The sequence below is a fragment of the Ammodytes marinus genome (assembly GCF_949987685.1).
Source record: "Ammodytes marinus genome assembly, chromosome: 20".
NCBI lineage: Eukaryota > Metazoa > Chordata > Actinopteri > Uranoscopiformes > Ammodytidae > Ammodytes > Ammodytes marinus.
Genome location: NC_137224.1, coordinates 21,847,188 through 21,874,907, shown reverse-complemented (window position 1 = coordinate 21,874,907; position 27,720 = coordinate 21,847,188). Strand labels below are relative to the sequence as shown.

Sequence of the window (27,720 nt, the reverse complement as noted above, 5' to 3'; positions counted from 1 at the left end):
CGTCTGAACCGCCGACAGCTGATAAATTCCACAGACGACACAGACGGACTCCGCGTCCCTCGAAGCCTGCACAAGAGCCACAATATAAGATGGCAAAAACAAAGGCAGATAAGCAGGCGGAGAAGGCTGAGAAACAGAGGGCCAAAGCGGAGAAGCAGAGGTTAGAAAAGGAAGCCAAACAAAAAGCCAAGGAAGAAAAAAAGAACAAGAAAAAGCAAACGAAAGCGGATAAACACAGTTCTGCAACAGACAAGCTTCAACCACCAACAGGAGTAAAAGGCAAGAAGACCCAGTTAGCAGATAAAACTATAGATATCGGTGAAAAAGATGCTCTTGTAGAAGCTGAACAACATGAGGAAAGGGAGGAGCCTGAACTAACATTGACCAAAGCCATAAAAGGCCAAAACAGAATGATGCTTCTCAAAAACAAAGGTAAAGACCTCAAAGCCATTCTGGAGCCTGAGGAGCAACAGGATGCTGAAAGTGTTGGCAAGGGGCTGCCAAAGGGATCGCTTTTGGGAAAGGTCAAGATGGCATCTTCCCAACAAAAAACACATGTGATGGAAGCAAAACCCGGTGAAGGAACATCAGAGAGTGAGGCCATTGATGGGGGGTCCAGCAAACCCAGGGAATATTTGATAGCACGGACAAAAGGTATGACCACTCTCTGCAGAGTGTCGGGTTGGTTTCACAAGAACATGCCACGGGGTTTACACTTTAGAAAAAAACTTTCTGTTTGGTCTAAAGCCATAGGTTTCTCCCGTTGGCTATCTCTTCGGGCAATACAACAGAAACAGGCTCCAAAAAAATCCAAGGGCAACATTCTCAAACAAAGGATGGCTATGAGAGTTGCAGGTAAAAACAGCCAGGCCAGTAATAAAAATAAAAGCTCCTTTGAGGACAAAATGACTACAGAGAAAGCCAACCTCCAAGGAAATGCAGAGGATGGACGGGAAGAAGCAGCCCCGCATGGGGAGAAAGAGGTAGAGGCCAAATATGCTGTGGTACTCCCTAGGCTAAATAAACTGGGCAAGGCAAAAAACGCCAAGGTGCCCCAGGCCGCTACTGGGCCTTCTCTTCCATCGTGTACCACTGGTCCACCAGCAGAACCCACTACATCGGAACCCAAACCCCCGAAACCAGGTGCTAGGCTCGTGCTACCAGTCAAACCGGATCTCACCCTCTTGAAGTCCATCAAGAAGCCCTTTCCAGGAGGGTTAACATCAGTTGACGATGTGTCAGGAAGGATCCCTGGATCAAATGCTACGCCGGAAGGATCATCTAACAATGAGGACATAAACAGGAGAGCTGCCCTCGACAATCCAGACGGAGTCAGTGTTCTACAGGCTGCAAGAAATAAAATGGACCTGTCCAAGATGTCCTTGTCAGGAAGAACAAAAGGTAGTGGACTGACTCAGGCCAAGAGACCAGACCCGGAGACAGAGATTCCAGCTGGGATACTCAGGTCCACCACTCAGCCCTTTCCTAAGGGTGAGGCAGGTACAGTGATGTCAGGTGTCCGGTCATTGTATGAAGAAGAGGCAGACAGGGAGGTGGCCCAGCTGATGGGTGAAGGGGGTATATATACTATTGCCAGACCAGAAGTGCATTGGGCTGGGATGCCACAGATGAGTGGAGACCCTCAGGTATGTGTTACATTGTTTTCAGTGACTAGGAATTATGAGTAGAAAATGGCATTCTGTTACGTATACAAGTCATATAGGGAGTCCCTCTACGTAGGTGTGTATAGTTTTTCTTTGTACTTTTTTGTAACTACTACACCACGAGCATTAAAGCTGGGGTATATCTAATCCAATATCTGATTGGTCAAAGTTAACATGAGCTGACACTTTGACCAATCAGAGCGAGGGGCCGATTCTCTGTTCTCATTGGCTGTTGGGACTGTCCATTCACTTTGGCACGTCTTTGTTGGTGTAGAGCGTGCCAGGGAGGGACCATAGGGGAGGGACCAAAGAGAACAAGTGGAGCGGTTGAGGTATTTGGATTCGAATCTCTATCCCAACTGCCATTTTCTCCCCAAATCCTCCACCCCAGCTTTAAAGGGGACATATCATGAAAAAATTACTTTTCCGGTGTTGGGGTCCCTACCAGCACACACAAGCTTCAAAAAGACAGATATCTCAGTTTCTTCTCAGATGCTTATTTCGAAAAATGGGTGATTTTACAGTCTGTTTCTAAAAGAACCAACCAGTGACAAAATTGGTCGAGCTCGTTAACATATTATACTCCCATGGGAAAGCTCACCAGAAACTCGGCAGTTGATTGGCAAAGCAAGAGGCCCCGTTGGTAACCACACACACCTGAGACCACTTGCTAATGCAACAACATAGTAGAAGCTAGCTGCAGTGTTAGCTCATCCTCAAGCTACCATCACACCCCAGCCTCGAAGCCGACTATGGCTGAATGGATTTACTTCATTTTTTGTATGTCCAGCAAAGGTTTGCAATCTGTTCGTGTGATCAAAGCCCTTTTACTGGACTGTGGAGGAGACTGTGTCAGGAAGACTGAGAGACACCATCCGTCCGAAATGTAAGTAGTCCTATTTTAAAAATAATTCTGTCCGTTTGTTAGTTCAATGTCAAATGTGGTTTATTTGATCCCTCCCATAATAACCAACACCGACTGAAATGAGAGAATGCCGCTGGGTTTAGTAGTTAGTGTTAGCATCCGCTAGCTTTACCAAACGGTTAGAGCTGTGAGTCTTTGGCAGTGACTGTTTTTTGGCTCTTTTGTGAGCTCACATTAGACCTGCCGTGACAGCCTCTGTGTGAAAAACAGACGGTGAAACTGTAGGGTGTGTTGGAAACTGAAGAGTATTTGTTTTGAATAGCTTCAGCCTGCTACATGCTAGCTGTCTGATTGTATAGCTAAAGTACACACCGCAATAAGTCTGCGGACAGTGTGTAGTTACAAGCAGTTGTGGTACAAGCAGCAGTAGGCCTATTACATGATCTCCAGTGTAATGTACACATAGACAGGAATACTGTAAGTTGCCTCTGCTGTTTGTTTCCTGGTCATTATATTACAAACAGCACACAGTATCACTAAAAAAATTATTTTCATCAGTTTGTAGCTTTGCCATAACTACAGATGTATGATGTAGGCCTATACATGTCAGCTAGGCTACATGATGTAACATTGAATGTGCCATGTTTTACAGCTATCTGAGTGACCAGACGGAGCCACCAGGACCGTCACACTATCTGTTCCATCAGAGGAGGATGTGTTCACTGGGTGGGACAGGTGGTCTCCTTCAGGGCCCAACAACAACAACTGGACAGTTACATAAAAGTTATGGCTTTGCTTCTGTTTGATATGTACACTTTATATTTTCATTTCACTGGCTATGAATAAACTGATTTATTTTTAAGGATGTTTTTGGTATTTTTAAGATAAGATACAACTTTATTAATCCGCCATAGGAGAAATGTGTTTGTTGCAACAGCAGCAGTGGAAGGACACAGGATAAAAATGGCGATGCAATAAATACAATAAAATGTAATGATACTGTTTTATCAGAGAAAATCTTCAGAGAGATAAAGGGGTAAAATGAAAAATGTATAAGTCTATGCATGTAGATCGGTCAGAAATTTAGTCCAACATCCTGACTGAAAATGTGAGTTTCAAGTAATCCTTTACTACAGGTAGCAAACAGTGACAGTAAGCAGGGCCGCTGCTAAGCTTTTGGGTGCCCTAAGCTTAAATCGCAGTGAGCCCCCCCCAAAAAAACAAATAACACACCAAGAAGCCCTTGCAAGACCTTCTGTACAAATGAAATGAAGTACGGTGGTCTGGTAGAACCAGGCTAAGAAACAATGGCTTTGAAGCTCAAATTTTCTGGGGGTGAACCCCCAAACTCCTCACCTTCGTTTCGGAATAAAAGGTCTCTAAGTTGGGAAGTATGGCCAAGGTTCCCCTGCTTCTTGCACGTTTTGTTCACAATTGCTATGGTAAATGTTGATTAAGTGGTATAATGTTGGCATTTTCATGGCTTTTTATGGCTTTTTCTTTGCCATAACATTACAGTTTTTTCCGATTGCCAACCGACAGTGGGCACAACTGTAGCTCAATGTGCAAAACTCTAACTACAGTCTGCACTACCAACAGTCACTGGAGCTGAACAGTTCACTTCACCTGCAAAATAGGCTCAGTGCAGCAAACACTATGAATTGTCCTCATTGAGACAACACACACTGTCACTCAGAATATGCTCAGAGTACAAACACTAGCATCAAACCCCAATACATAAATTACAAACTTTTAATCTTTACAGTTTGAATAATTTTAGTTATTTCACACAAATTACGTAATATTTTCTTTGATGAAAGGGTGAAATTCTTTCACACAAAATTTATTTTATAACATATCAGTTTTTTTAGGAAAACAAAAAGAAATGAAAATCAGAAGTTTGCTTCAACAGATACACATTTTGTATATTTTATTAAAAACATTTCCAAATGTAGTATTTATCTGTAAATATTCTATAATTGTAATACAGAAATCTATCCTGTAATGTTGTCATTTACTGTAAGGATGCAACTCTAAGCTGGAAAATTCATATTACAGATGCAACTTTAGATTTTTGCAGATTGGGTTGCACTCTCAACCCTGCCTCTCTCAATGAGAGACCATGATTCACAACAGGGTCTATCAGTGTAGCCCCTACTGTATTTCATCAGACATTACAGCTCTATGTCTTCCTCCACACATCCACACTCTCACTGCCACTCTTCTTCCTCCAACAACCTGTCTTCATTGGTCCATTTCCAAAAGAATTTTTTTTTGAGCTTTCCCTTTATACTGTATATGTTCACTAACAAGTCTAAAACAATACATCTTACAGTAGTGTTTCAGTTGAAATTGCAATCTGCAGTGTTTGAAATGCACTAGGCATTCATTCTGTTTTGATTGTGTGGTTTACAGTTGTGGCAGTAGTGTGTTAGTGTGTGGAAAAAAAGGGCTGGAAATCCACAGTGTTGTGCAGGCTGTGGTTAAGCCATGAGATAGGTGTGTAGAGTTTTGAAAATGGTTTTTAAGCAATGAAAAACGAGCTAGAGTTTGGCCCGAATGAACCGCTGCTCTGCATAATGTTGTTAGAGTTTTGCACATGTTGCTCCAGTTGTGCCCACTGTGGTTTAGCAATCGAAAAAAACTGTAACTGCAGCTTATCAAAACCATATACGTTACTTCTTTTATAAAAAGATACGACTAATATTGACCAAAATCGATCTGAGCCTTTTGGTTCGGCCCTCCACAACAGTCCCTGATTCTGATGTGGCCCTTTGGGGAAATTAATTGCACACTCCTGCCCCAGGTGAATAGGGATTTTTTTTTTTTACTTATAGATATCATCATGAAACTTTACCAGTTGATTACTGACACTAACACAATTATTTTTTGTTTTTCTTTAATCTTTTATTAAATATGCAAATATGGCAATATTTAACCAATTATGCGTAAATTTGGGTAATTAAAAAAAAAAAATCTAGATGTTGGATAAAGCCAGAGTTAAAATCTCTATTTTATTCTAACCACATATTAGTTTCTAAAGTTTTTACACAACATATTTTGGATACAGCCTTTTTTCATTTAATAAATCAAAAAATACTATGTACATGTCTTAGAAATGCATTTTCTGCATGTTTTTAGGAGGAAAATGTATCATAAATCAGACAATTAACAATTTATTAACAAATCCCTGTGTAAAACCCTTCAAAATAGTGCTAGGCATGATTATAGAAAGTTTGGTTGATGTCAGTGGTCTAGAAGTTGAGATATTTTTTTCAGAGTATTGGAAAAAGCTAATTTTGAGAAAACGGCCGTTAAAGATAAAAACGTGAATTCTGCTGATAATCACTGATTATAGCTACAGTAATTTATTGAATTAGGCCCTGCACCCCTCAATGCCATATAGGCATACCACTGCTTAACATATAAACCATATCATAGCAAACATTACATCCACACCCTAATTTAAACGTGATTCATTCATTAATAGCCACTGTCTGTCAACCTGCTCCGCAGTCGGCACAGACATTAGCCCAATCTAGATCCACACACCCTACACCCTATCCCTTTCCACTATCCCGATTGGTTACTGATACAAAGGAAAAGACCATATTTGGATCCGATAACGCTGTGCTTGAGATTCAGAGCTTTCCAACAGTACCAAGATTATACGTCAGGTCGGCAACACAACTTAAAATAACAATTATTTCACGTGTAATCAGCTTATATAGAGACTCTGGCCCTCATTTATAAATTTTGCGTGGAAACTGGTGCAGATTCTGGCGCAAATACCTCCCTACGCCAGGTGTCGCGTGGGATTTATCAAACAGGCGTATCTCGCCAATCTCAGTGTACGCCAGGCCATTATTGATAAATGCGGCGGATGAAAACTAGTGTATCACGCCCCTATATTTTCTCAGTTTAGAGGCCTCGCCCAGAGGTTTTACGACATGGATATGCGCAATACGGCACTTCCCTGAAGTAGAAATTGACAGAATAACAGCGAAAGTAGAAAAAAAAAGAGTTTCATTTCGGAGCATTAGCCTACAAGCAGCATCAAAGAACGACAGAAGGCAGCAGTTAGGAAGGAAATAACTGCTGCGGTCAACAGCGTTGGTGTTGACTCAAAATCGCCACTAAAAAAAGCGTGTTGCTGTTCTGAAATGCAACCAACTGGTGGTGCGGGGCTGCGGGCATAATATAAGTGGTGGAGGAGAAAAAGACGCACCAACTGTCCGATAATGGTCCCCATAAAATAAATACACGTCTGCAGAGATTTGAATGATTAGAATGTATTGGCCCTTTTAGATAGCACTATTCAAAAGGGTTTTAAAAACTAAAAATAACACATTTAGCGTTTTACTGTATGACAGCATGCGCTTGGCACGAATGGTCAGCCCGGCCGTCAGCTGCACAAGCCGACCCGGCAGCGATCAGCTGTGAGAGCGCACCGTCCTGCTCCACCAGCAGATAGGAACAACGTGCCGGTTAACGGTGGAAATAAATCGCTCGCTTTAGCATTAATGACACATTAAAAGAGGAACTAACATCTACAAAGTGCGTCAAATAAATAAAATGTTAAACTGAATGTTGTGCCGTGTATTTTGTTGTATCATAAAGAGCAGTGTATGTCTACTACATATTTAATACTTAGGCTAACATTTTGAATGAATGCAGCCCCCGTGTCTCAGTGTCCCCCCAGCTGCTCCAAGACGGAGACAACTGCCCTGACGCAGTCCCATGCAGCCCTCCTAAGTGGCCGGTGTGCGCACTATTGAATCAGCTCTCCTACTCAGTTGCACACTGACGTTAGAATGCTCACTTTTGACGAACTTAGAAGCAAAATACAGACGCAAGTGTAACCCAGGGTTACATAGGCCTAACACCTTTTAATTTAATCAGAATTTAATCAAAACCCAGTAGAATATACTTGTCAGAGGGAAATACATGGTTTGTGTATATTGTCGCTTTAAATAGTGACACAAAAAGTAATAGACATATAAGAGAAAAGTATTGCATTTATTTTATGATATCTGATTAAAGTGTAACTGCACCCTTTTACTTGTTTTTTGAGATAGAAGCTGAATTAAATCACTATGTTGTTAAGGAACACTTATATGCTGGTGTTGATATTGAAAAAAATTGCAATATGTTAAATATCGGCAATGTTTTGTATTGTAAATCATTTTAGAACTTTACTAAGATTTGAAAAAAACTTTTTCCTTTGGGTTCGAAAAATGACGTACATGTTGACTTAATGTACGTCATCACGTCGCCGCAAAGCCGGTCACGCTCTTCACAGGTCCATGGCTGATCCATGAGCTACTACTGTTATACTGTCCCTCCAAGGATGTTATTTCGGGGGTTAACACACTTCACTTCTATCGGCAGTGTGTCTGCATTATCTCACACTGTATAACACACACACACACACACACACGGACCCGGACTTGTTCATTACTTCACTTAATTGACACACGCTACCGCTCGCTCGCTCTCCTCGCTCACACACAGACACACACAGACTGCCGCTCGTTCACTTGCGCTACTCGGTCTCCTAACACTACGATAGAAACACCCGCCAACAATTTAGAATAAGAAAGTCCTCCACCTCAGACGACCCATCTGTGTGGCATATGAGCTCACTGTGTAGCGATAGTGCCGTTAGACTTTGTGTCACTCGATATTTCAATGAAGTCATGTCATTCAGATCTCCCTGAGTGACAGCTACTAGCAGCTGGCCCCCTCCTTCACTGACACCGCGCGCCCCCCTCCGTCCCGAAAGTCGGCCGGCTGATGTCGGAATGTTTAAAAACAATGGTTCTCAAACGGAATTCAGAATCCATGGTCTGAAAGCATTTTTCAAAATCGTGCAGTAGCTCAAACAGGGGGTGCAGTTACCCTTTAATATGGTGTGATTTGTTTAATCACCTGTCAATTAAAAAGATCGCTTGGCAACTGTTCTGGCTCAGTAGCCAATAAGAAATTAGACCCGCCCCTTCTAACCGCCAGTAGACGGCAGCTACGGTGATTCGTCTTTTTCAGGACGAGCCACAGAAGAGAGAGACCGTTTGCGACTATTTTTAAACGGTTGGCTAAAGAAAAGAGATTCCCCCCGTCACTAAAAGTCCCGAAAAGACCGCACCGTGATTTCGAAACCCTTGGTGAGTCTCCCGGTGTAAATATTAGATTGAGAATTGTGTTTTTAGTGTGATGAATAACACGCTAACTAGCCGCGGCTAACGCTGTTTGCTAACGTTCTAGCATAGTGCGCAGTGACACTGCACTTGGCGTGCCGTGACTGATCTGGGGGAGGGGATGTGAGGCCCGGTGCTGGGGCTGCGGTCTGCTAGCAGACTGTAGGTTTAGCGGTGGGTGGAGCATTTCTTCCACTGTGTGATTGCGGTGTGTTGATGTGTCAGTGATGCTGCTAGCTGTGTTTATTTGCCTTATGGTGAAAAACAATATGAGCTGTAAAGGTACGAACACACTACACACGTTACCCGCGTAAAGGTGCGAACACACTAGGCATTTTACACGCGTAAGATTTACATGCGTAAAGGTACGAACACACTGCACATCGCCACGCGGCGAGTTTCAAAAGAAAGTCAATGTATTTCGAGCGCCGCCGCGGGAGGCGGCGAGCGGATCACGCGGCGCGGCCAGGGGCGGCGCGGCGCGAATGCTGCGGCCGCCGCAGAAGTTGAAAATATTGAACTTTTCGCCGCCGGCCGCGCCGCGATAGCCAATCAGCGTTGAGCTCCTCCCGACGTCACTCACTTCGCGACGACGGACAAGAAGAGACGAAAATGGACGAGAAAATCATCATCAGCGTGCACGGCAACTCGGTGCTCTATGACACCACCAGCGTCCTCTACAAGGACCGAAATAAGAAGGAGCAGGCGTGGCTCAGGGTGAGCGAGGAGGTCGGGCTTCCTGGTAAGTTATGTGAATATTTGTCTGTTGCCTGTGTACAGCTATCAGCTTTGCTTTATAAACCAAGTTAGCAGCTATTAGCATTTGGGTAGAGCAGCATCAGCACAGCAGACTTTCCCGCTCAGCACCGGTTAGCACCAGCATAAAGCCCCAGAATAGAGCAGGCATTCCTGCTTATTAGCAGCGTATATCAAGAGCATAAAGCCCCAGCGTAGTTCAGGCTTCCATTAGCACCGGTTATCACACGGGACAGTCCGCTGTAGCTTGTCACGCTACCCGATGCAACAGTTTACGTAGTCTACATGTGAAGATCTTGTCAGTGAGCGCATATTCTGTTTCTTGTCAGTCGAGGCATGTCGCAGGAGGTGGAAGAATCTCAGGGACACATACCTGAAGGAGAAAAGGAAGGAGGGAGAAAAGAGAAGTGGGCAGGCAGCAGGGCAGGGTAGAAGGTGGAGGTTCTCTGCGATCATGTCATTTCTCGACCCCTTTATTGCCCCGAGAGAGTCCAGTGGCAACATGGCTCGGGGGGTCGAGGAAGACATGATCGCAGAGGACAGCCTTGATGCTACAGCAGGGCCAGGAGACGATGAGGATGAGGACCAGGGTCAAGCAGCAGCAGCAGCAGCAGCAGGGCCATCCTCAATTGACCACGGAGGTTTGTTGACAAGTGTAGGCCTATTGTGACATAAACCTGTTTTGAAAAAACTTTAATAGGGCTGCACTTTTAAGAAAATACGTTTTGTAATTATTTGTATTGATTGATATTACCATTAAGAGCAGAGATTTTAATATTTTATATCACGGTTCTCTCCCAAAACACATTTACATGAATATGTTATGATTTTGGCAGATATCACATGTCAGAGCTGAACTATAACCTGTAGAAATGTGTGCATTTGTAGAATGCGTTATGTGTTATAATAGACACCCTGAAATGACTTAAATAATTTATATACTCCTATGCAAAAAAACTAAAAATCTTTCTCACTACCATAGATCAGTCCTCAGGCAGTGAAGCCTCAACTCCTGCCGGTCCTGCTGCTGCTGCTGCTGCTGCTACTCGTGCTCCTGCCCCTGCTGTAGCACCAAGAGCACGTAACGGTATACCAAACAGAAGCTGGATTGCCTTTATTTTTTACCCTTTGTTCATGCTGTGTTGCACGATTGTTGTTTTCCCCATGATAATTCTGCTGTTTGACTTTCCTTGTCATGTGATTGTGGCTTGATTATAATAAGTTATAACAAAGTTATAATACATTAATAAAGTCTGATTTAATGTTCACACAGCAACAAGAAGGACCAGGAAGAGGCCGAGGGAGCTCTCTGAGAGGCAGGACACCCTAGAGCAGCTGCTGGTGGACACCCTTCAGAGAAGGCAAGCCCTCCAGCCATCCCCACCAGGACCCCCACCATGCCTGGACCAGCAATTTTTAAATGGCCTGCTTCCTTCCCTGCAGAGGTTGACACCCGAGGCCAAAGAATATGTGAAATTTCACATACACAAATTAATATATGACTCGAGCACAGTAACGCTCAATTTGGAACCATTGGGGTAGCTTATTAGCAGCTCGGGTGACAATCTCTGCAGGGAATGAACCAGTGCCTGCTTTTTTTTTTTTTGCAAATCAATATTTATTTTATTTTTATGTTTAAATCTTTATTTTTTGTAATCTATTAATAAATATATATATGTCTTTAACTTTCTTTCGTCACATCCTTTCAGTGTAACCTGGCAAAATGAATGCTGATGTATTGAAGATGTAGCATGCACAGACACAGATATAAATTGTGGTACCTGTAAAAAAGAAAATACAGCCATATTGCAGGATTTATGCTCATTTGTTATGTGTGGGTGGCTCTTAAAAGAGCCGTTTTGGGAGTGCGTATGCACTATACGTCGTTCTGCCACGACAGCGTTCCTTCTGAGGAGAAGAAAGAGGCGAAGGTCTCCCGAACCCTGATGGCCTCTCTCGCGGCGTTGTTCCCAGCCACTCTCCCCAGCCCTGGCAGCGGCTCCTCCTCACCAGCCGGGAGGCCCCCTCCAGCGGTCGTCTTCTGCAGCATGTTGTGGAGAACGCAGGTGGCCTTCACACACCTTTCTGCCAGCTCGGGATGCAGCTCGATGACACCCCGGTACATCCTCCACTGTGAAGACAGAATACCGAAGGCATTCTCCACCACCAACCTTGCCCGGGACAGACGGTAATTGAATACCCGCCGCTCTCGGGGGAGGACACGTCCAGGGAATGGCCTCATGAGGTCGGTCCGGAGTGGAAAGGCCTCGTCCGCCACGAAGACATGAGGCAGGGGTCCTCTGTGCTCAGCCCCAGGGAGTGGTCTTGCAGCAGGGAGCTGGAGGGTGCCAGCGCGGAGGGCCTGTCCAAAGGCCGAGTTGGCCAGAATGCCTCCATCGCTGGTTCTCCCGTAGCCACCGACATCGATCACCCGGAAGCACTTGTCGGCATCGACCACTGCCAGGAGAACAAGAGAGAATGTGCCCTTATAATTAAAAAACTGCGACCCAGAATTCGCAGGGGCTTTAAGGACCACATGTTTCCCATCTATGGCACCACAACACAGAGGGAAGTTCCACCGCTCCTCAAACCTCTCCGCTATCCCTCTCCAGTCCTCCGCAGTGGGCACAGCCATGTGCTCCTCCACCAGGCTGTCCCAGATAGCTGTGACCACATCGGACACAATGGAACCCACGGTGGAGGCCCCGACCCGAAAGCTGTTGGCGATTGTCCTGAAGGAGTCACCAGTAGCCAGGAATCTGAAGCACAGAAGAAGAAAAAAATATTTAATTTAAAGTTTCTGTTTATACCAAATACAAAAATTTTTATACTAAATCTGTAGTTGTAGCCCTACTATCTCACTGCACAGGAAAGGTGTGTTTACACAGCGGATTTAAATGAGTTTATTTTCATTTTCAAAATTACTAGGAGGTCATAAGATAGGATTTACTCAGGAATAGTATCCTACAAAATGCACATTCATGCAGACCTGACCAGAATCGTCATCACCAGTGTTTTTTTCACTATGGTTTTATAATGTTGTCTTTCACAAAGGCTAATGTAAGGTACATTATTTTTTATTTTGATCACTTTTATTAAGCAATTATAAACTTAGAAAACTGCGACTCACCGGAGACAGATGGACAGGCGCTCCGCAGGTGAGATGGAGCGCCTGAAGTTGGTATCCAGGCGGGAGATCCTGGCACCAACCCGGGCTAGCAACTCATCAAACTGCGCTACATTCAGCCTGAAATAGCGCTGGAACCGGCAATCATCCAGGCGGAGTTCCTGGAGGAGGTGATGAAATTCACCCAGCTGTGCCCGCTTGCGCAGTATGTCATGAACCCAGACACGACGGCGTTTGGGTTTGGGTCGGATATACAAATACCAATAAGCGGCAGCAACGGTGAGCATCTCGGGTATCTCGGCCATGGTTGATGATGAGACAAAGTAAAAAGCGGGAGGAATTGTATTTATACTGGATGTAAATAGCGGGAAGAAACTGGGCGCACATTCAAGGAGTCATCGGGCGGCGGGGGGCGGCCGGCGGCGGACACAAATGAGACACAAATGAGCCAAAATGGTCACGCGGCGCGGAACCTGCGATTCGCGCGGCCAACCGCCGCGCTGTGCAGTGTGTTGGCACCTTAACGCAGCTAAAATGTTGCTTGATCATTTTGTGTCAAAAATGGTTATACGCGCGTAACGTGCCTAGTCTCCCTCCCGATATTGTATTTCCCTTATCAACCATGGCTGATCAGACCCGACACAACAGCGTGCATGTCCGCACTAAAACAACAACAACACGGCCAACAACTGTGCCAAAAGACAAACTGAACAGCACAAATAGCCTAGCATTAAAACAGCATTGCATATTCACGGCAGCTACATAACAAACACAGTTACAGCAGCATGCACGGCGGCACAACATAAAGGCAAGTAGCCAAAATTACCCTACCTGGCTGTGACAAGGGACCGTGGCTGGCGTAGATCAACACCGGTGCTTCGCTCTACTTGTCGTGAAAGTCCCGCGGACAGTCGTCATGTTTGGGTTCATAATATGAGGCGCTAGCCGCCCGCACACAACAGGGTGAGTTAACTAATGCTATACGGCGCTAACTTTGTTTATCGGCTAAAGCACAGCCGCACATTGAATTAACCAGGAAGTCCATTCTCCTGGTTTACTTTCCCCACGTGTTCTAACCCCGAGCGGCTTCCTACAGCACCAGCCGCGAGTGACGCATTTACGCGCCATGTACGCGCGTAAACCAATGGTTCCCTATGGAAAAGGGGCGGATTTCATACGCGTCTGTACGCGTGTAAAGTGCCTAGTGTGTTCGCACCTTAAGATTTACGTGCGTAACGCAGCTAAAATGTTGCTTGATCATTTTGTGTCAAAAATGGTTCTATGCGCGTAGTCTCCCTCCCGATATTGTATTTCCCCTAATTAATCATGGCGACCCGACACAACAGCGTGCATGTCCGCACAAAAACAACAACAACAACTGTGCCAAAAGACAAACTGAACAGCACAAATAGCCTAGCATTAAAACATTGCATATTCACGGCAGCTATATAACAAACACAGTTACAGCAGCATCGGTGCACGGCGGCACAACATAAAGGCAAGTAGCCAACATTACCCTACCTGGCTGTGACAGGGGACCATGGCTGGCGTAGATCAACACCGGTGCTTCGCTGTAGGTACTTGTTGTGAAAGTCCCACAGACATAGCCGTCATGTTTCGGTTCATAATATGAGGCGCTAGCCGCCCGCACACAACCGGGTGAGTTAACTAATGCTATACGACGCTAACTTGTTTTATCGGCTTAAGCACAGCCGCACATATTCACTGAATTAACCAGGAAGTCCATTCTCCTGGTTTACTCTCCCCACGTCTTCTATTCCCGAGCTGCTGTCATACAGCACCGGCTCGGCTGCCTGCAATACATTTTCCTCCTCGGTGTCTCTCATCAGCCTCTGTGTACAGTACACTGTTCTCCGACCGTGCCAATGTATGTGACGTCGGGTCAAGCCCAACGCTGATTGGCCAACGCGGCTAATCGTCATGCGTAGGAGCGTAAAAAGTTAATTTTTTTTAGCTAGCTGCGTAGGCGCGTAGGTGCGTATACGCGGCTCATACGCAGCTAACGCGGCTAAAATGTTGCTTTAGCGCGAGTGACGCATATACGCGCCATGTACGCGCGTAAACCAATGGTTCCCTATGGAAAAATAGCCGATTTTATACGCGTCTGTATGCGTGTAACGTGTAGTGTGTTCGCACCTTAAAGCTGTGAGTTAAAGGTGCTAGCTTTGAAATTATAAATTCTTCCAGTGACCAATCTATAGCTTGCTGAGTATATAACAGAATGAAAATACAATTTAAATGGGTTTTTGAAGTGTTTTATTTGAACAGATTTATATAGAGTTAAAAGTGTCAATCATTTATGTTTTACACTGTGTAAGGTACCTAGAATATGATATGTCTTATAGAAAAGTGACTGAAATGTATTAGATAGACAGACTACTAATGAGTCTTTTGGCTTTGTTGTCAAGGCTGGGTTATTTGTGTGGATCGAAAAAAAAGAACATTGAAACCGTGGAACGTCTGTATCCTGCTCGCCCTCCCTGGAGTCCCACAGTGGTGTGCAGACTGGCGAGCTATCCCGATCGGAGCGACCCTTTTGGACCTTGAACAAGGCAAATTGTTATTGTTTCTGCAGCATTGTAGGGACAACAGACTTTGAATTATTAGATATTTTTCCGGAGTTTTCGAGCATTTCCGGTTTGCGTAACAAGCCGTTACCTTGCGTGGCGACTCGCCGCTCCTGTGCTGCCTAGCAACCCTGATAGCTGCCAACGGAAACAGCCTTGTCAACAGAGGAAAAAAGAAAAAGAAGTTGCCTACCAGACGAAAAGAAAAAAAAGTACAAGAAAAAAAGAAAGGAAGATAAAAGTTAAGAAGATGGAGCAACACGTTGCTGTTTTGTTATTTTTTATTTTATTGTATGCCATCTCTGAAAAAAACGCAATGAATCATGGGATATGTTGGGCTGCGAAGGATACATCTGATGCAGCCTTCAAAACCGTGAAACGAAGGCTGCATTTCTCGGCCGCATATGAGGAGCCTTGCAAGGAGCCTTGCAAATGGAACAACCTTTGGTCGGTCTTCAAATGCAGCCTTTGTAGACCGCAACCCCTGTATTGAGATTCACCCTTTGCCTAAGAGCAAGGTGTTTAAATTAAAAACTTCCTGGTTTCAGTGAGAATATAAATAAGAAGGAAGGGGGTCATGTCATTATGTTTTCATCCTTAAGGCCTTTACTGGCTAGCCATGCAATTGAGTACTTTTATGCATGTGATGGAGCATTGTCCTGCATAAAAATCATGGTCTTCTTGAAAGATGCAGACTTTTTCCTGTACCACTGCTTGAAGAAAGTATCTTCTAGAAACTGGCTGTAGGTTTGGGAGTTGATTTTGAGGCCATCTTCAACCCGAAAAGGTCCAACTAGCTCATCTTTAAAGGCAACTATTAGTATCTTTAAAGATGAGCTAGTTGGACCTTTTCGAAAAAATAAGGACATGACCCCCTTCCTCACCTGACTTAAACCCTATTGAGAACCTGTGGGCCCTGCTTAAACGGGATATTTACAGTGAAGGAAATCATTACACCTCTCGGAACAGTGTCTGGGAGGCTGTGGTTGCTGCTGCACAAAAAGTTGATCGTCAACAGATCAAGAAACTGACAGACTCCATGAATGTCAGGCTTGTGACAGTTATTGAAAAGAAGGGTGGCTATATTGGTCACAAATTTGACATGTCGGAAATTTTTATTTGTAAATTGAGTTGTTTTATTATTCTCACTTTAACAGATGAAAATAAACAAGTGAGATGGGAAAATGTTTTTTTTTTTAAAATTTAGTTGCAGAATAATTCTGCATACTAATAGTTGCCTAATAACAGCAAAACATATATATATATTCTCGTAAGAAAGACAAAACCTCACTTCTACTTTCGTAAACATTCAGGTTTAGGTTGTTTAACATTTTGGATTGACCGAGAGCACTGTAGTTGTTCAATAATAAAATTAATCCTCAAAAATACAACTTGCCTAATAATTGTGCACACAGTGTAGATATTGAAAGGGTGTCAGATCATTTGCAGCTCTGACAAACCTAAATCATAATTATTTCAACCATTCATTTTACAAAAGCCTTTCTAGTGAATCTTGACATGGATACTTGACATACCCTAAAAGTGCAAATATCTTATATTTCTTGGAGAGCTCTTAACTTTGGAATGCAGCAGTCATGTTCATCAGGGGTCCTTTACTGTTCTTAAAGATTTGAACAAAATGGCACCTTGAATGATGGTTACACCACTTGACAATTCAGGACGTTCGCTCGTCTGATGAGATTCCCCAAATTATTAGAACAAATATGAAAGTTATATCTAAATATAATTTATATACTCATAATGACCTCCATTTTAGGATAATGCCAAAATAGTTTATAGGATGTTATATTGAGAAATTCCCTGTATTTAAGCAAGTTACATTTTGTGGTACGAAGTTTTGACGGTTACACCACTTAGACATTTTTGCCTTTTATCTCCAAATATTCTCTCAAAATTGAATAAAACCAAAAACTTTTGAATAGGGTCTCTAGAAATTAATGTGTTAAAGTAATGTGTGAGCTTTTTTTTTATTTCCACATTTTCAAATTTGATTTAACCTTACGGACACAAAAAAATGGGCGTCACGTCATTGACCCATTTACCTGAGTATAGTGTCAGGGAAATCTTGATGCCATTTTCACTGTTTTCATCTCAGACTCCTGTCTGAACAGGTTCAGTTGTACAGCTTTTAGTTTAGAACTGGTTAGTGTGCTGTTATTTGCGGTAGAAATGAAGCTAAACATGTTTACATTGGTCTCCATGCTGCATTGGCCAAAAGTAAACAAAACTGACAGCTGGCCGGTGCCATGCCCATGTAGGCAGGTAAAGTAAATGAGCAGGGCGGTGCATGCATGCCCATGTAGATCTGACCAGTCAGAGCAGACAAGCCTTTTTGCGAAGGGGAATAGATGTCAAAACCAACCTTTTAAAGCTCCCATATTATACACTTTTCGGTTCTATTATACACCATATTATATGGTCTTAGTGGTCCCTAATACGTTTTTCTTTAATTGTTTGCTGAAAAAAACTTTCAGATAATTTATTGTACTATGCTGATGTTCAGCTAATCTCACAATGGCCTATTTTTTAAAAAGGAGCTGCAGCTCCCCTCGTAAATATACAATCTTTGAGCTCCCCCCGCCCCCTGTCCGGAAGCGAAGCCAGATACGCCTCGCCCTCTGTCTGTCAGGGCCGTGGACCAATAAGAAATAGGGGTGTGGGCTGCACACATAGACATTATAAAGGATAGACGCCGCATTGGGCGTTGAGCGCGAGAAATGCGGGCGCCATCTTGGACCGGTCACACGTTCCACTCAGTGTAGTCTGTTTGGCAGGTGGAATGAACTGTCAGCGCATGTAATTAATCATATCTCATTAAATACCAAACTGATTTTCACGCGGTTTTCTTTGCTGCAAAGATCATACATGTAGCTAAGATACAGGGCACAAGTTTCGACGTGTTTTAATATTCATAGTGGGCTTAACAGTCATAGAAGATTCTGATATGATATAAGTAACCAGACGTCCGAGTCACACACTTCGTCCGGGAGGAGATTGAAACGGAGGATGTGTTTCTGCTTGGGGAACATATTGAGGAGACACAGTTTGGCATCGACAACCACCATTCCGACTTGTTGTCATTGGTTGTGTCTGTCTTTCACAAATTAAGGCTGCACCACATTGCCAAACTCGCCTCGCTTGAATTTCTCTTCGGAGTAAAATGCGATTGTAAGGATGGTTAACTTTATTTTATGCATTTGAGTATTATTGTTTGCTGTTGTTGTTTGATTTTCCCTTAATTTAATACTTTTGATTGCTGTGGTTTTGTATTGAATGTGTTTTTAAATGCACGGGCTGTAAACTAGCGGTCGCCACTCGCCAAATGCGACCAAAATATATGGCGACTTAATTTGGGAGGGATCCATGCCACTGGGGCGGGTAAAAGTTTGTCCCGATGGTCGTGCTCTTGCGATAAATTATGCATGATAGAACAAAACATTGCAGTAGCTGTAAACTGATAAATTATGACGGTAGCAAACGTCAAGCTAAACTGGTGATTTGTTGTGTGTCACACTGAAGTAGCTCCCCCGACGTCACCGCTGTAGAAAATAAGTTCCCCCGAAGAAACGTAGCGTGCGCGTCACCGCCATAGAATGTGAAGAACGCCGCTCTTTAAAAGTTTTGGCGCAGCAAAAGCAGTTCGAGCGCAGCAATGGAGCTCTAAATAGATACTGGATCGGATTGGTCCCATTTTTAGTTCTGATGAGTAATAAGTAATGAGTGTAGGGCTGCAACAACGAATCGATAAAATCGATTAGTAAAAGCGTTGGCAACGAATTTGGTCATCGATTCGTTGAGTCGCGCGATCAACAAATCACTTGCAGGCGCGGCACTGTTTACATCCAGCCGCCGACAGGTTCATGCACACCCACAGCGAGCCTTCCGCACGTGAAGCGGTTGGTCATATCTAACACTGGACTGTAGGCCTATATAAAAGTGTTGTACCTTTGCTGTATTTGGGTTAAAAAAAAACTCCTTCAACTCAGTATCCGTCTAGTCCAAAAAAACTCTGTCAGCTGCTGCTGCTGCAGACTGTGTGCAGACGGGCTCGGAGAGTCGGCATCGGCGCATCAACAGTCATTCAAAGCAGCGGCAGTAATCACACAACCGAACGGTGTAGAAAGTCCCGTCAGTTAAAAATAGTAATCCAGTTTTTAAATCCATGTTAAAATCGGAAGGATATAGCTAGTTAGCTTTAAAAAAGTAGCAAACATGTCAACTGTGATGTGTTCAGGCCGGCTCAGTAATATGATTGATGTGTTCAAATGCAACACAAAAAAAAAAGAAATTTTAGATTTTGGCGATTTTCCCAGCAATATAAAATAGATAGTAAAGATGGAATTATGACCTGTTTAATGTCCTATCTTGAGCTATGATCATATCAGCAATTAAAGCAATAATACAAGTTCTATTTCAACAAAATAATAGAAAAGTATCAATAGTGATATCAATAAAGACTTGAATCGTTAAGGAGTCTCAAATGGTATCACTATCCATAAAAATTAATGATCTCCTGTCATCTGAGAGAAATTAAGATGATTTAATTGTTTTAACCGTTAGTATTTACTGGTTAAAAATCTTATCGGTCGACTGGTTTACCATGGACATCCCTTATACTGTATAAATGTATATCATACATTGTATGTTTTTTTTGTGTTATCCCAGTTAGGTTTATTATTCATTTTTTATCATTTAATATTACTTTTAATTGTTCCTGGACATTGGAGCAATAACCTGGTGTTTTGACACTGCAGTCTGCACTGTTTTTTTTAATCCGATTCATCGATTAATTGAAAAAATAATTGACCGATTAATCGATTATTAAAATAATCGTTAGTTGCAGCCCTAAATGAGTGTTTCCTTTGTCACAGTTTTGCACTGTTAAAGTTTTAAATGTGCAATGTTTGAAATGAAATGAATGAAACTAAATTAATATAATATTAAAATGTATTTCTAAATATTACTTTGGCCTCTTTTCTAAGCATGTACTATAATACTGTTATCTCAATGAAAAGTACTGAAACAGATACAAAAAGAGGCAATTTATTATTTGGCCGGTAAAAAATGTACTTGGCCGGTAGATTCTTTCATATACCGGTCCCCTTGGCAGGTGAGCCAAAAAGTTAGTTTACAGCCCTGAATGCACCGCGCTGCAAGGCACGCATTGATTTCCTGTCTGTGTCTGAGGAACCAACTCGAGACTAGACTGAACTTGGTATTCCCCCCCTAGTATAGAACATTGGACAACCAAGAATACTTTGCTTTTAAATAATCCCGTCCTCTTTTAAGAGGCAATTGCCTAACAAGCTTGTGTTTTAAATTAGAGAAATAAAACATATTTTTACATGAACACTCATGTTGTCCTTCTCTTTTAATGAGATATTATATACACTGGTTTTTATTTATATTTAATGCCTTCATGGGAAACATCCACCCTTCATATGTACCATGCTCGACTACTCCTCCTAAATTGCCCCGAGCTAACTCCAGTTTAGGAATAACTGCCTTTTCATATAGTGCCCCTAATTCATGGAATGCTCTGCAGAGCAATTTAAAAATGACTGCTCTTCCTACTCTTGGTTTATTTGAATCTATGATTTCTGAATTTTACACATCTGACTGTAACTGTTTTAGCTGAATTCATTGTTCATTTAGTATTTTATTTTTGCTCTTGTTTTGTATTTTGTATAGGCCTACTTTATTTAAATTAATATATTTTATCCTATTTTATTTCTGCTCTCTGTTTATGTTATCCCTGTGATTGTATTTATTGTATATGCTCGTCACTGTAAATGAATAAATATATTTATATATAGCCTAATCATATATTGTTAACTTATTAAAATAGCTGACTTTACTGCACCTATCTGTTTCTGCTTCTCTATCATATTTAGTCTAAAGTGTGTGATTTGCAAAATACCTATCATAGCCTACATCACATAAAGGTGACCAGACGTCCCCATTGTTGGTTGCCTGTCCCTGGCTAAACAGAAACAACTACCTGTTCCCGTTTTGTTGACACCTCATTAGGTTTTTCAATCAGATTGCTAGTCAAACTGGAAATGTCTCCGTTTTCCCCCTTTTCTGGGGATGTTCCTCGTTTTGATCTCGGACGTCTGGTTACTTATATCATATCAGAATCTTCTATGACTGTTAAGCCCACTATGAATATTAAAACACGACGAAACTTGTGCCCTGTATCTTAGCTACATGTATGATCTTTGCAGCAAAGAAAACCGCGTGAAAATCAGTTTGGTATTTAATGAGATATGATTAATTACATGCGCTGACAGTTCATTGCACCTGCCAAACAGACTACACTGAGTGGAACGTGTGACCGGTCCAAGATGGCGCCCGCATTTCTCGTCAGCGCCAATAGGCAGTAGCGGCCAACGCGGCGTCTATCCTTTATAATGTCTATGGCTGCACAGTGGAAGCTTCTGGCTTTCCAGTTTGTGAGGTCAGAAACTGGGAGAATTCTGACTGGAGTATATTGGGGGGGGTAGGGGGGGAGGGTTTCAGAAAGGGGGATTGTGAGAAAAGGAGAGTGTTATTTTTTTAAATATTTTGGCAGTCTCTAGGCACACCGTGGACCCATGGATATGTTAGAACACATTTAAAATGTGCATTTAGCATAATATGTGACCTTTAAGAGAGGGCAAAAAAGGCTGGAAAAGGCGATGAAGAAATGGGCAATGGTAGAAAACTAATGGGTTTTTTGAACAATAAACCATGAAAACCTTTTCTAGTAGACCTTGGAAATACACCTTTAAAACCGAGATTTAGCATAATATGTCCCCTTTAACAGGCCAATGATCTATTTTTGTTGTGTGTGTGGTTCAGGACTGGCTCCGTGCTGAGACCCTGTTGCCACATCAGACAGTGGAGAAGCTTACCAAGTGGACAGTATATGAGGATGGGGACAAGGCCAAAAGTGTTCCTGCCCACAATGGAAGGGGCCCATGGGAATCAGAGGACCTAACCCAGGAGATGCTGGAGAGTTGACTTGTGAGCGCACAGGTAAAATACTGCAGTGTTGTGCCTGAACGCGTTCAGTGACCGATCCTTCATGAACTTGTTCATATTTGGGGCGAACGTGAACTGAATGTACTGTTTTCTGCCCGATGAACATAACGTTATTAGTAAACAGGCCTTAATATGTAGCAGGGAAAAAAAACTGGCAACACCAGCCACCACAGAGTTGCACCGCCGCATGCGTCATCAAAATGCTCGATGGTGTTTGTGCCCCCAACGTAGACTGCAAGGCAAATCTGCCAGGAAGGCCCTATGCCCATGCCCTATCCCTAACCCTAACAGTGGGGTGCAGCGCTACCTTCAAGGCTCTGTTGGGGGGACAAATCACCCATCAAAATGCGAAGCAAAAATGAAGGCATATTTTTACAGTATTGTTTTCTTTAGGTTCCTTTTTAGTAGGGACTGAAATTGAATTTGATGTGAATTTTTTCCAGGTTTGGAAATTTATCAAAACGGGAAAACATTTGCACCTTAAGGACTATTGTCCTGTTTTTGTTTGAATAATTCCTCATTAAAAAGACCATTCAAGCAGCAAGTTTTTCTTCATGTTTTTGAGAATACTGTAGGGGTGAAAGCTTCTAGTGGGGACTGACTGGACAGCAAAAAAGCGTTAAAGCAACAATGGGGAAATGCCAGTATTCTGAAGGCTGTCCCCTCAATGCTAATGTAAACCCTTGTTGGATAAAGATTCAAAATTGGATGCGAAGATGAAATCTGATGCATTGTTTCAGTGTTAAAACTGATACAATATTTTTTGTCTGTGGTTCTATATGGGCTGTGGCAATAATTCAAAAAATAATAAATTGCAGCAAGATATTGAAAAAAAAGAACTATGGACAAGTTCATTTTTGAACAGTGAACTGAACTTTGAACTACTTCACGTAGAAAGTGAACATTCCCAACACTTACATACTGAATTACAATTATTTTATGAAAGTTGAGTTTTAGTTAACTACAATATAGTGGTCCACAAGTCTTCCACTTTAGCCACCATAACACAGATCAGCGTGCATCACAGTAGGATTCTTAAATGGCAGTGGTGGGATTTGAACCCACGCCTCCAGAGAGACTGGAGCCTAAGGCTGTGTTCGGAAAGCCATACTAGCGTCCTACATCCTACATACTCACCATCTATATACTGCATACTGTCTACTCAAAGATCGATTGTGTATGCGAGGTGCGTCGAAACATTTTCAGTTGAAGTATACTCAAGCAATGAAGAATTTCTTCTTCTTCTTATAAGATTCAGGCAGTTTAGACGCTGTTTAGCGTGTAACCACCCTCTACAGGTTAGATATTGAACTAGATTTTTACAGTCCTGTGTTCATCATCTGTGTTAGACTTCTTGTTTTATAATTATGTTTTGAGGCGGAGGATCCCTCCGACGCTCTCTGTTTAGCTCATCAGACAGCACTCAGCTGTCTGTGAGTTGAGCTGGACGAGCCACGGTGTGTGGAACAGCGATCTGTTCTGATCTCTCTCCACTATCAGACTCGCATCACTCATTTCACTTAGTAACTCTATGTTAGGTATTTATCTTCATCTCTTATCTATTGTAAGAGTTTATAAATGACTGCACGTATAGTTGTCAAATCGCGGACCCCAAACAATGTCGTTGCCTAGCAACTTGCTCGAAAATATTTTTTTTTCCTGGGCGGGTAGAGTTGACCCAGTGCATTGTGGGGCGGTTGAGTAGGGAAAGTATACAATCGATTCATACCCAAAATCTTCCCGGAGGTTAGTACTCATCCGGGAATTTCTCGCATACCCAAACTCGCATATCCAACCGTCACATACTCTAATTGAAGACAAAATGAGTATGAGTAGGACGTTAGTATGGCTTTCCGAACACAGCCTAAATCCAGCGCCTTAGACCACTCGGCCACACTACCTCTTTCTGCAAGAATTTCTTTCAATATTTTTTTGTCTTTCTTAATATCGTTACATTAACATGAGCTGCTAAACGTGCTGTCATACTTTGACCACATTTCTAAGCGTTTATGGTGATTGTTTCAAATTCAGGATGAATCAAGAACATGATTTTGGTCCTCAAATGTGCCACCTCAGGCAACACCTTTAGCCACCATAACACAGATCAGCGTGCATCACAGTAAGATTCTTAGATTGTTAAATGGCAGTGGTGGGATTTGAACCCACGCCTCCTGAGAGACTGGAGCCTTAATCCAGCACCTTAGACCACTCGGCCACACTACCTCAATGTACCTACATTTCTTGGGGTTTTTCTTCGTTTTTTAGAAACCATGAACAAAATACTAATTGTCAATCGTAAAGTCACAAACTGATCAACTTCCTGCCATACAGTGTCTTTGAGGACGTATTTGTCATAGACCCTTTTCACAGTTTTGATTGCATTGAATGCCAATGTTTAAGAGTCCATTGCTCTACCGACTGAGCTAACCTGGCTATTTTTAACCATTTTCAAGCAACCATTTTCAAATTTAAATGAAATCCTTTTAAGAAAGCAGAGACCAACGGGCAAAAAGGCCTCTGTTTTATTCAGCAGAGTAACCTGGAAAGAAGGCTTGATAGGGCCTATCATGTCATTTGTTTCCAATGCATTTCAGAGCTGTGAACATTTTGTGGCGTAACCTGCCAATTTTGCTCACAACTGCTATTGGTACATCTTTGTAAACCTAATGCTCCTCAAATTCAGTTTAGAGAATAAACTGAGCGCCCAATGTGGGGCTCGAACCCACGACCCTGAGACTGAGCTAACCGGGCTACTTTTAGCCCGTTTTTAGCGTCAAACTTCGAACTTGAATGCAATCCTTTTAAGAAAGCAGAAATTTGCAGACAAAGGGACCTCTATTTTTTTCTGCAGGGTACCATATCAAGAGTGCATGGTATAAAATCTCCTTGGGTTCCAATGCAGTTTAGAGCAGTGAAGATTTTGTGTCCAAACATGACAATTGCTATTGGTAACTGATTTCAAACCTAATGCCGCTCAAGTTCTGCTTAGAGAATAATTTGAGCGCCCAATGTGGGGCTCGAACCCACGACCCTGAGATTAAGAGTCTCATGCTCTACCGACTGAGCTAACCGGGCTACGTTAAGCGCATTTTTAGCAACAATTATCGAATTTGAATGAAAGAGATCAAATAAAGTGATCAGGTTGCTGCCTTTTAGTGCCTCGTACAACTCATTTACCCTAGAGTTATTTCACAGTTGTATTTGGGTTGATGGCCTTTGTTTAGAATTCATGATTGTTTAGGTACATTGGTCATCAATTCTGGCATCTTGGGAACATAGGGAGCATAATTGAAAGCAAAAAGTTGTCACATAGACACCGCCAGAGCAGCAGTGTTTGGATCAAGTACAATATAGTGGTCCACAAGTCTTCCACTTTAGCCACCATAACACGGACCAGCGTGCATCACAGTAGGATTCTTAAATGTCAGTGGTGGGCTTTGAACCCACGCCTCCAGAGAGACTGGAGCCTAAATCCAGCGCCTTAGACCACTCGGCCACACTACCTCTTTCTGCAAGACTTTCTTTCAATATTTTTTTGTCTTTCTTAATATCGTTACATTAACATGAGCTGCTAAACGTGCTGTCATACTTTGACCACATTTCTAAGCGTTTATGGTGATTGTTTCATATTCAGGATGAATCAAGAACTTGATTTTGGTCCTCAAATGTGCCACCTCAGGCAACACCTTTAGCCACCATAACACAGATCAGCGTGCATCACAGTAAGATTCTTAGATTGTTAAATGGCAGTGATTTGAACCCACGCCTCCTGAGAGACTGGAGCCTTAATCCAGCGCCTTAGACCACTCGGCTACACTACCTCAATGTACCTACATTTCTTGGGGTTTTTCTTCGTTTTTTAGAAACCATGAACAAAATACTAATTGTCAATCGTTAAGTTACACAAACTGATCAACTTCCTGCCATACAGTGCCTTTGAGGACGTATTTGTCATAGACCCTTTTCACAGTTTTAATTGCATTGAATGCCAATGTTTAAGAGTCCATTGCTCTACCGACTGAGCTAACCTGGCTATTTTTAACCATTTTTAAGCAACCATTTTCAAATTTAAATGAAATCCTTTTAAGAAAGCAGAGACCAACGGGCAAAAAGGCCTCTGTTTTATTCAGCAGAGTAACCTGGAAAGAAGGCTTGATAGGGCCTATCATGTCATTTGTTTCCAATGCATTTCAGAGCTGTGAACATTTTGTGGCGTAACCTGCCAATTTTGCTCACAACTGCTATTGGTACATCTTTGTAAACCTAATGCTCCTCAAATTCAGTTTAGAGAATAAACTGAGCGCCCAATGTGGGGCTCGAACCCACGACCCTGAGACTGAGCTAACCGGGCTACTTTTAGCCCGTTTTTAGCGTCAAACTTCGAACTTGAATGCAATCCTTTTAAGAAAGCAGAAATTTGCAGACAAAGGGACCTCTATTTTTTTCTGCAGGGTACCATATCAAGAGTGCATGGTATAAAATCTCCTTGGGTTCCAATGCAGTTTAGAGCAGTGAAGATTTTGTGTCCAAACATGACAATTGCTATTGGTAACTGATTTCAAACCTAATGCCGCTCAAGTTCTGCTTAGAGAATAATTTGAGCCCCCAATGTGGGGCTCGAACCCACGACCCTGAGATTAAGAGTCTCATGCTCTACCGACTGAGCTAACCGGGCTACGTTAAGCGCATTTTTAGCAACAATTATCGAATTTGAATGAAAGAGATCAAATAAAGTGATCAGGTTGCTGCCTTTTAGTGCCTCGTACAACTCATTTACCCTAGAGTTATTTCACAGTTGTATTTGGGTTGATGGCCTTTGTTTAGAATTCATGATTGTTTAGGTACATTGGTCATCAATTCTGGCATCTTGGGAACATAGGGAGCATAATTGAAAGCAAAAAGTTGTCACATAGACACCGCCAGAGCAGCAGTGTTTGGATCAAGTACAATATAGTGGTCCACAAGTCTTCCACTTTAGCCACCATAACACGGACCAGCGTGCATCACAGTAGGATTCTTAAATGGCAGTGGTGGGATTTGAACCCACGCCTCCAGAGAGACTGGAGCCTAAATCCAGCCCCTTAGACCACTCGGCCACACTACCTCTTTCTGCAAGACTTTCTTTCAATATTTTTTTGTCTTTCTTAATATCGTTACATTAACATGAGCTGCTAAACGTGCTGTCATACTTTGACCACATTTCTAAGCGTTTATGGTGATTGTTTCAAATTCAGGATGAATCAAGAACTTGATTTTGGTCCTCAAATGTGCCACCTCAGGCAACACCTTTAGCCACCATAACACAGATCAGCGTGCATCACAGTAAGATTCTTAGATTGTTAAATGGCAGCGGTGGGATTTGAACCCACGCCTCCTGAGAGACTGGAGCCTTAATCCAGCGCCTTAGACCACTCGGCCACACTACCTCAATGTACCTACATTTCTTGGGGTTTTTCTTCGTTTTTTAGAAACCATG

The 27,720-nt window shown here is 42.6% G+C and overlaps 1 protein-coding gene across 1 annotated transcript in view; it reads left to right on the top strand.

Moving 5' to 3' along the window:
• Positions 1–905: 905 nt before the first annotated feature.
• myo15b (myosin XVB) overlaps positions 906–27,720 on the top strand; it is a gene marked incomplete at both ends in the record, with an annotated part of 210,118 nt that continues 183,303 nt past the window's right edge. Inside the window, 3 exon segments of the mRNA XM_080049005.1 lie at positions 906–1,646; positions 22,062–22,220; positions 22,224–22,238. Coding sequence (XP_079905131.1) covers positions 906–1,646; positions 22,062–22,220; positions 22,224–22,238 — 915 coding nt within the window.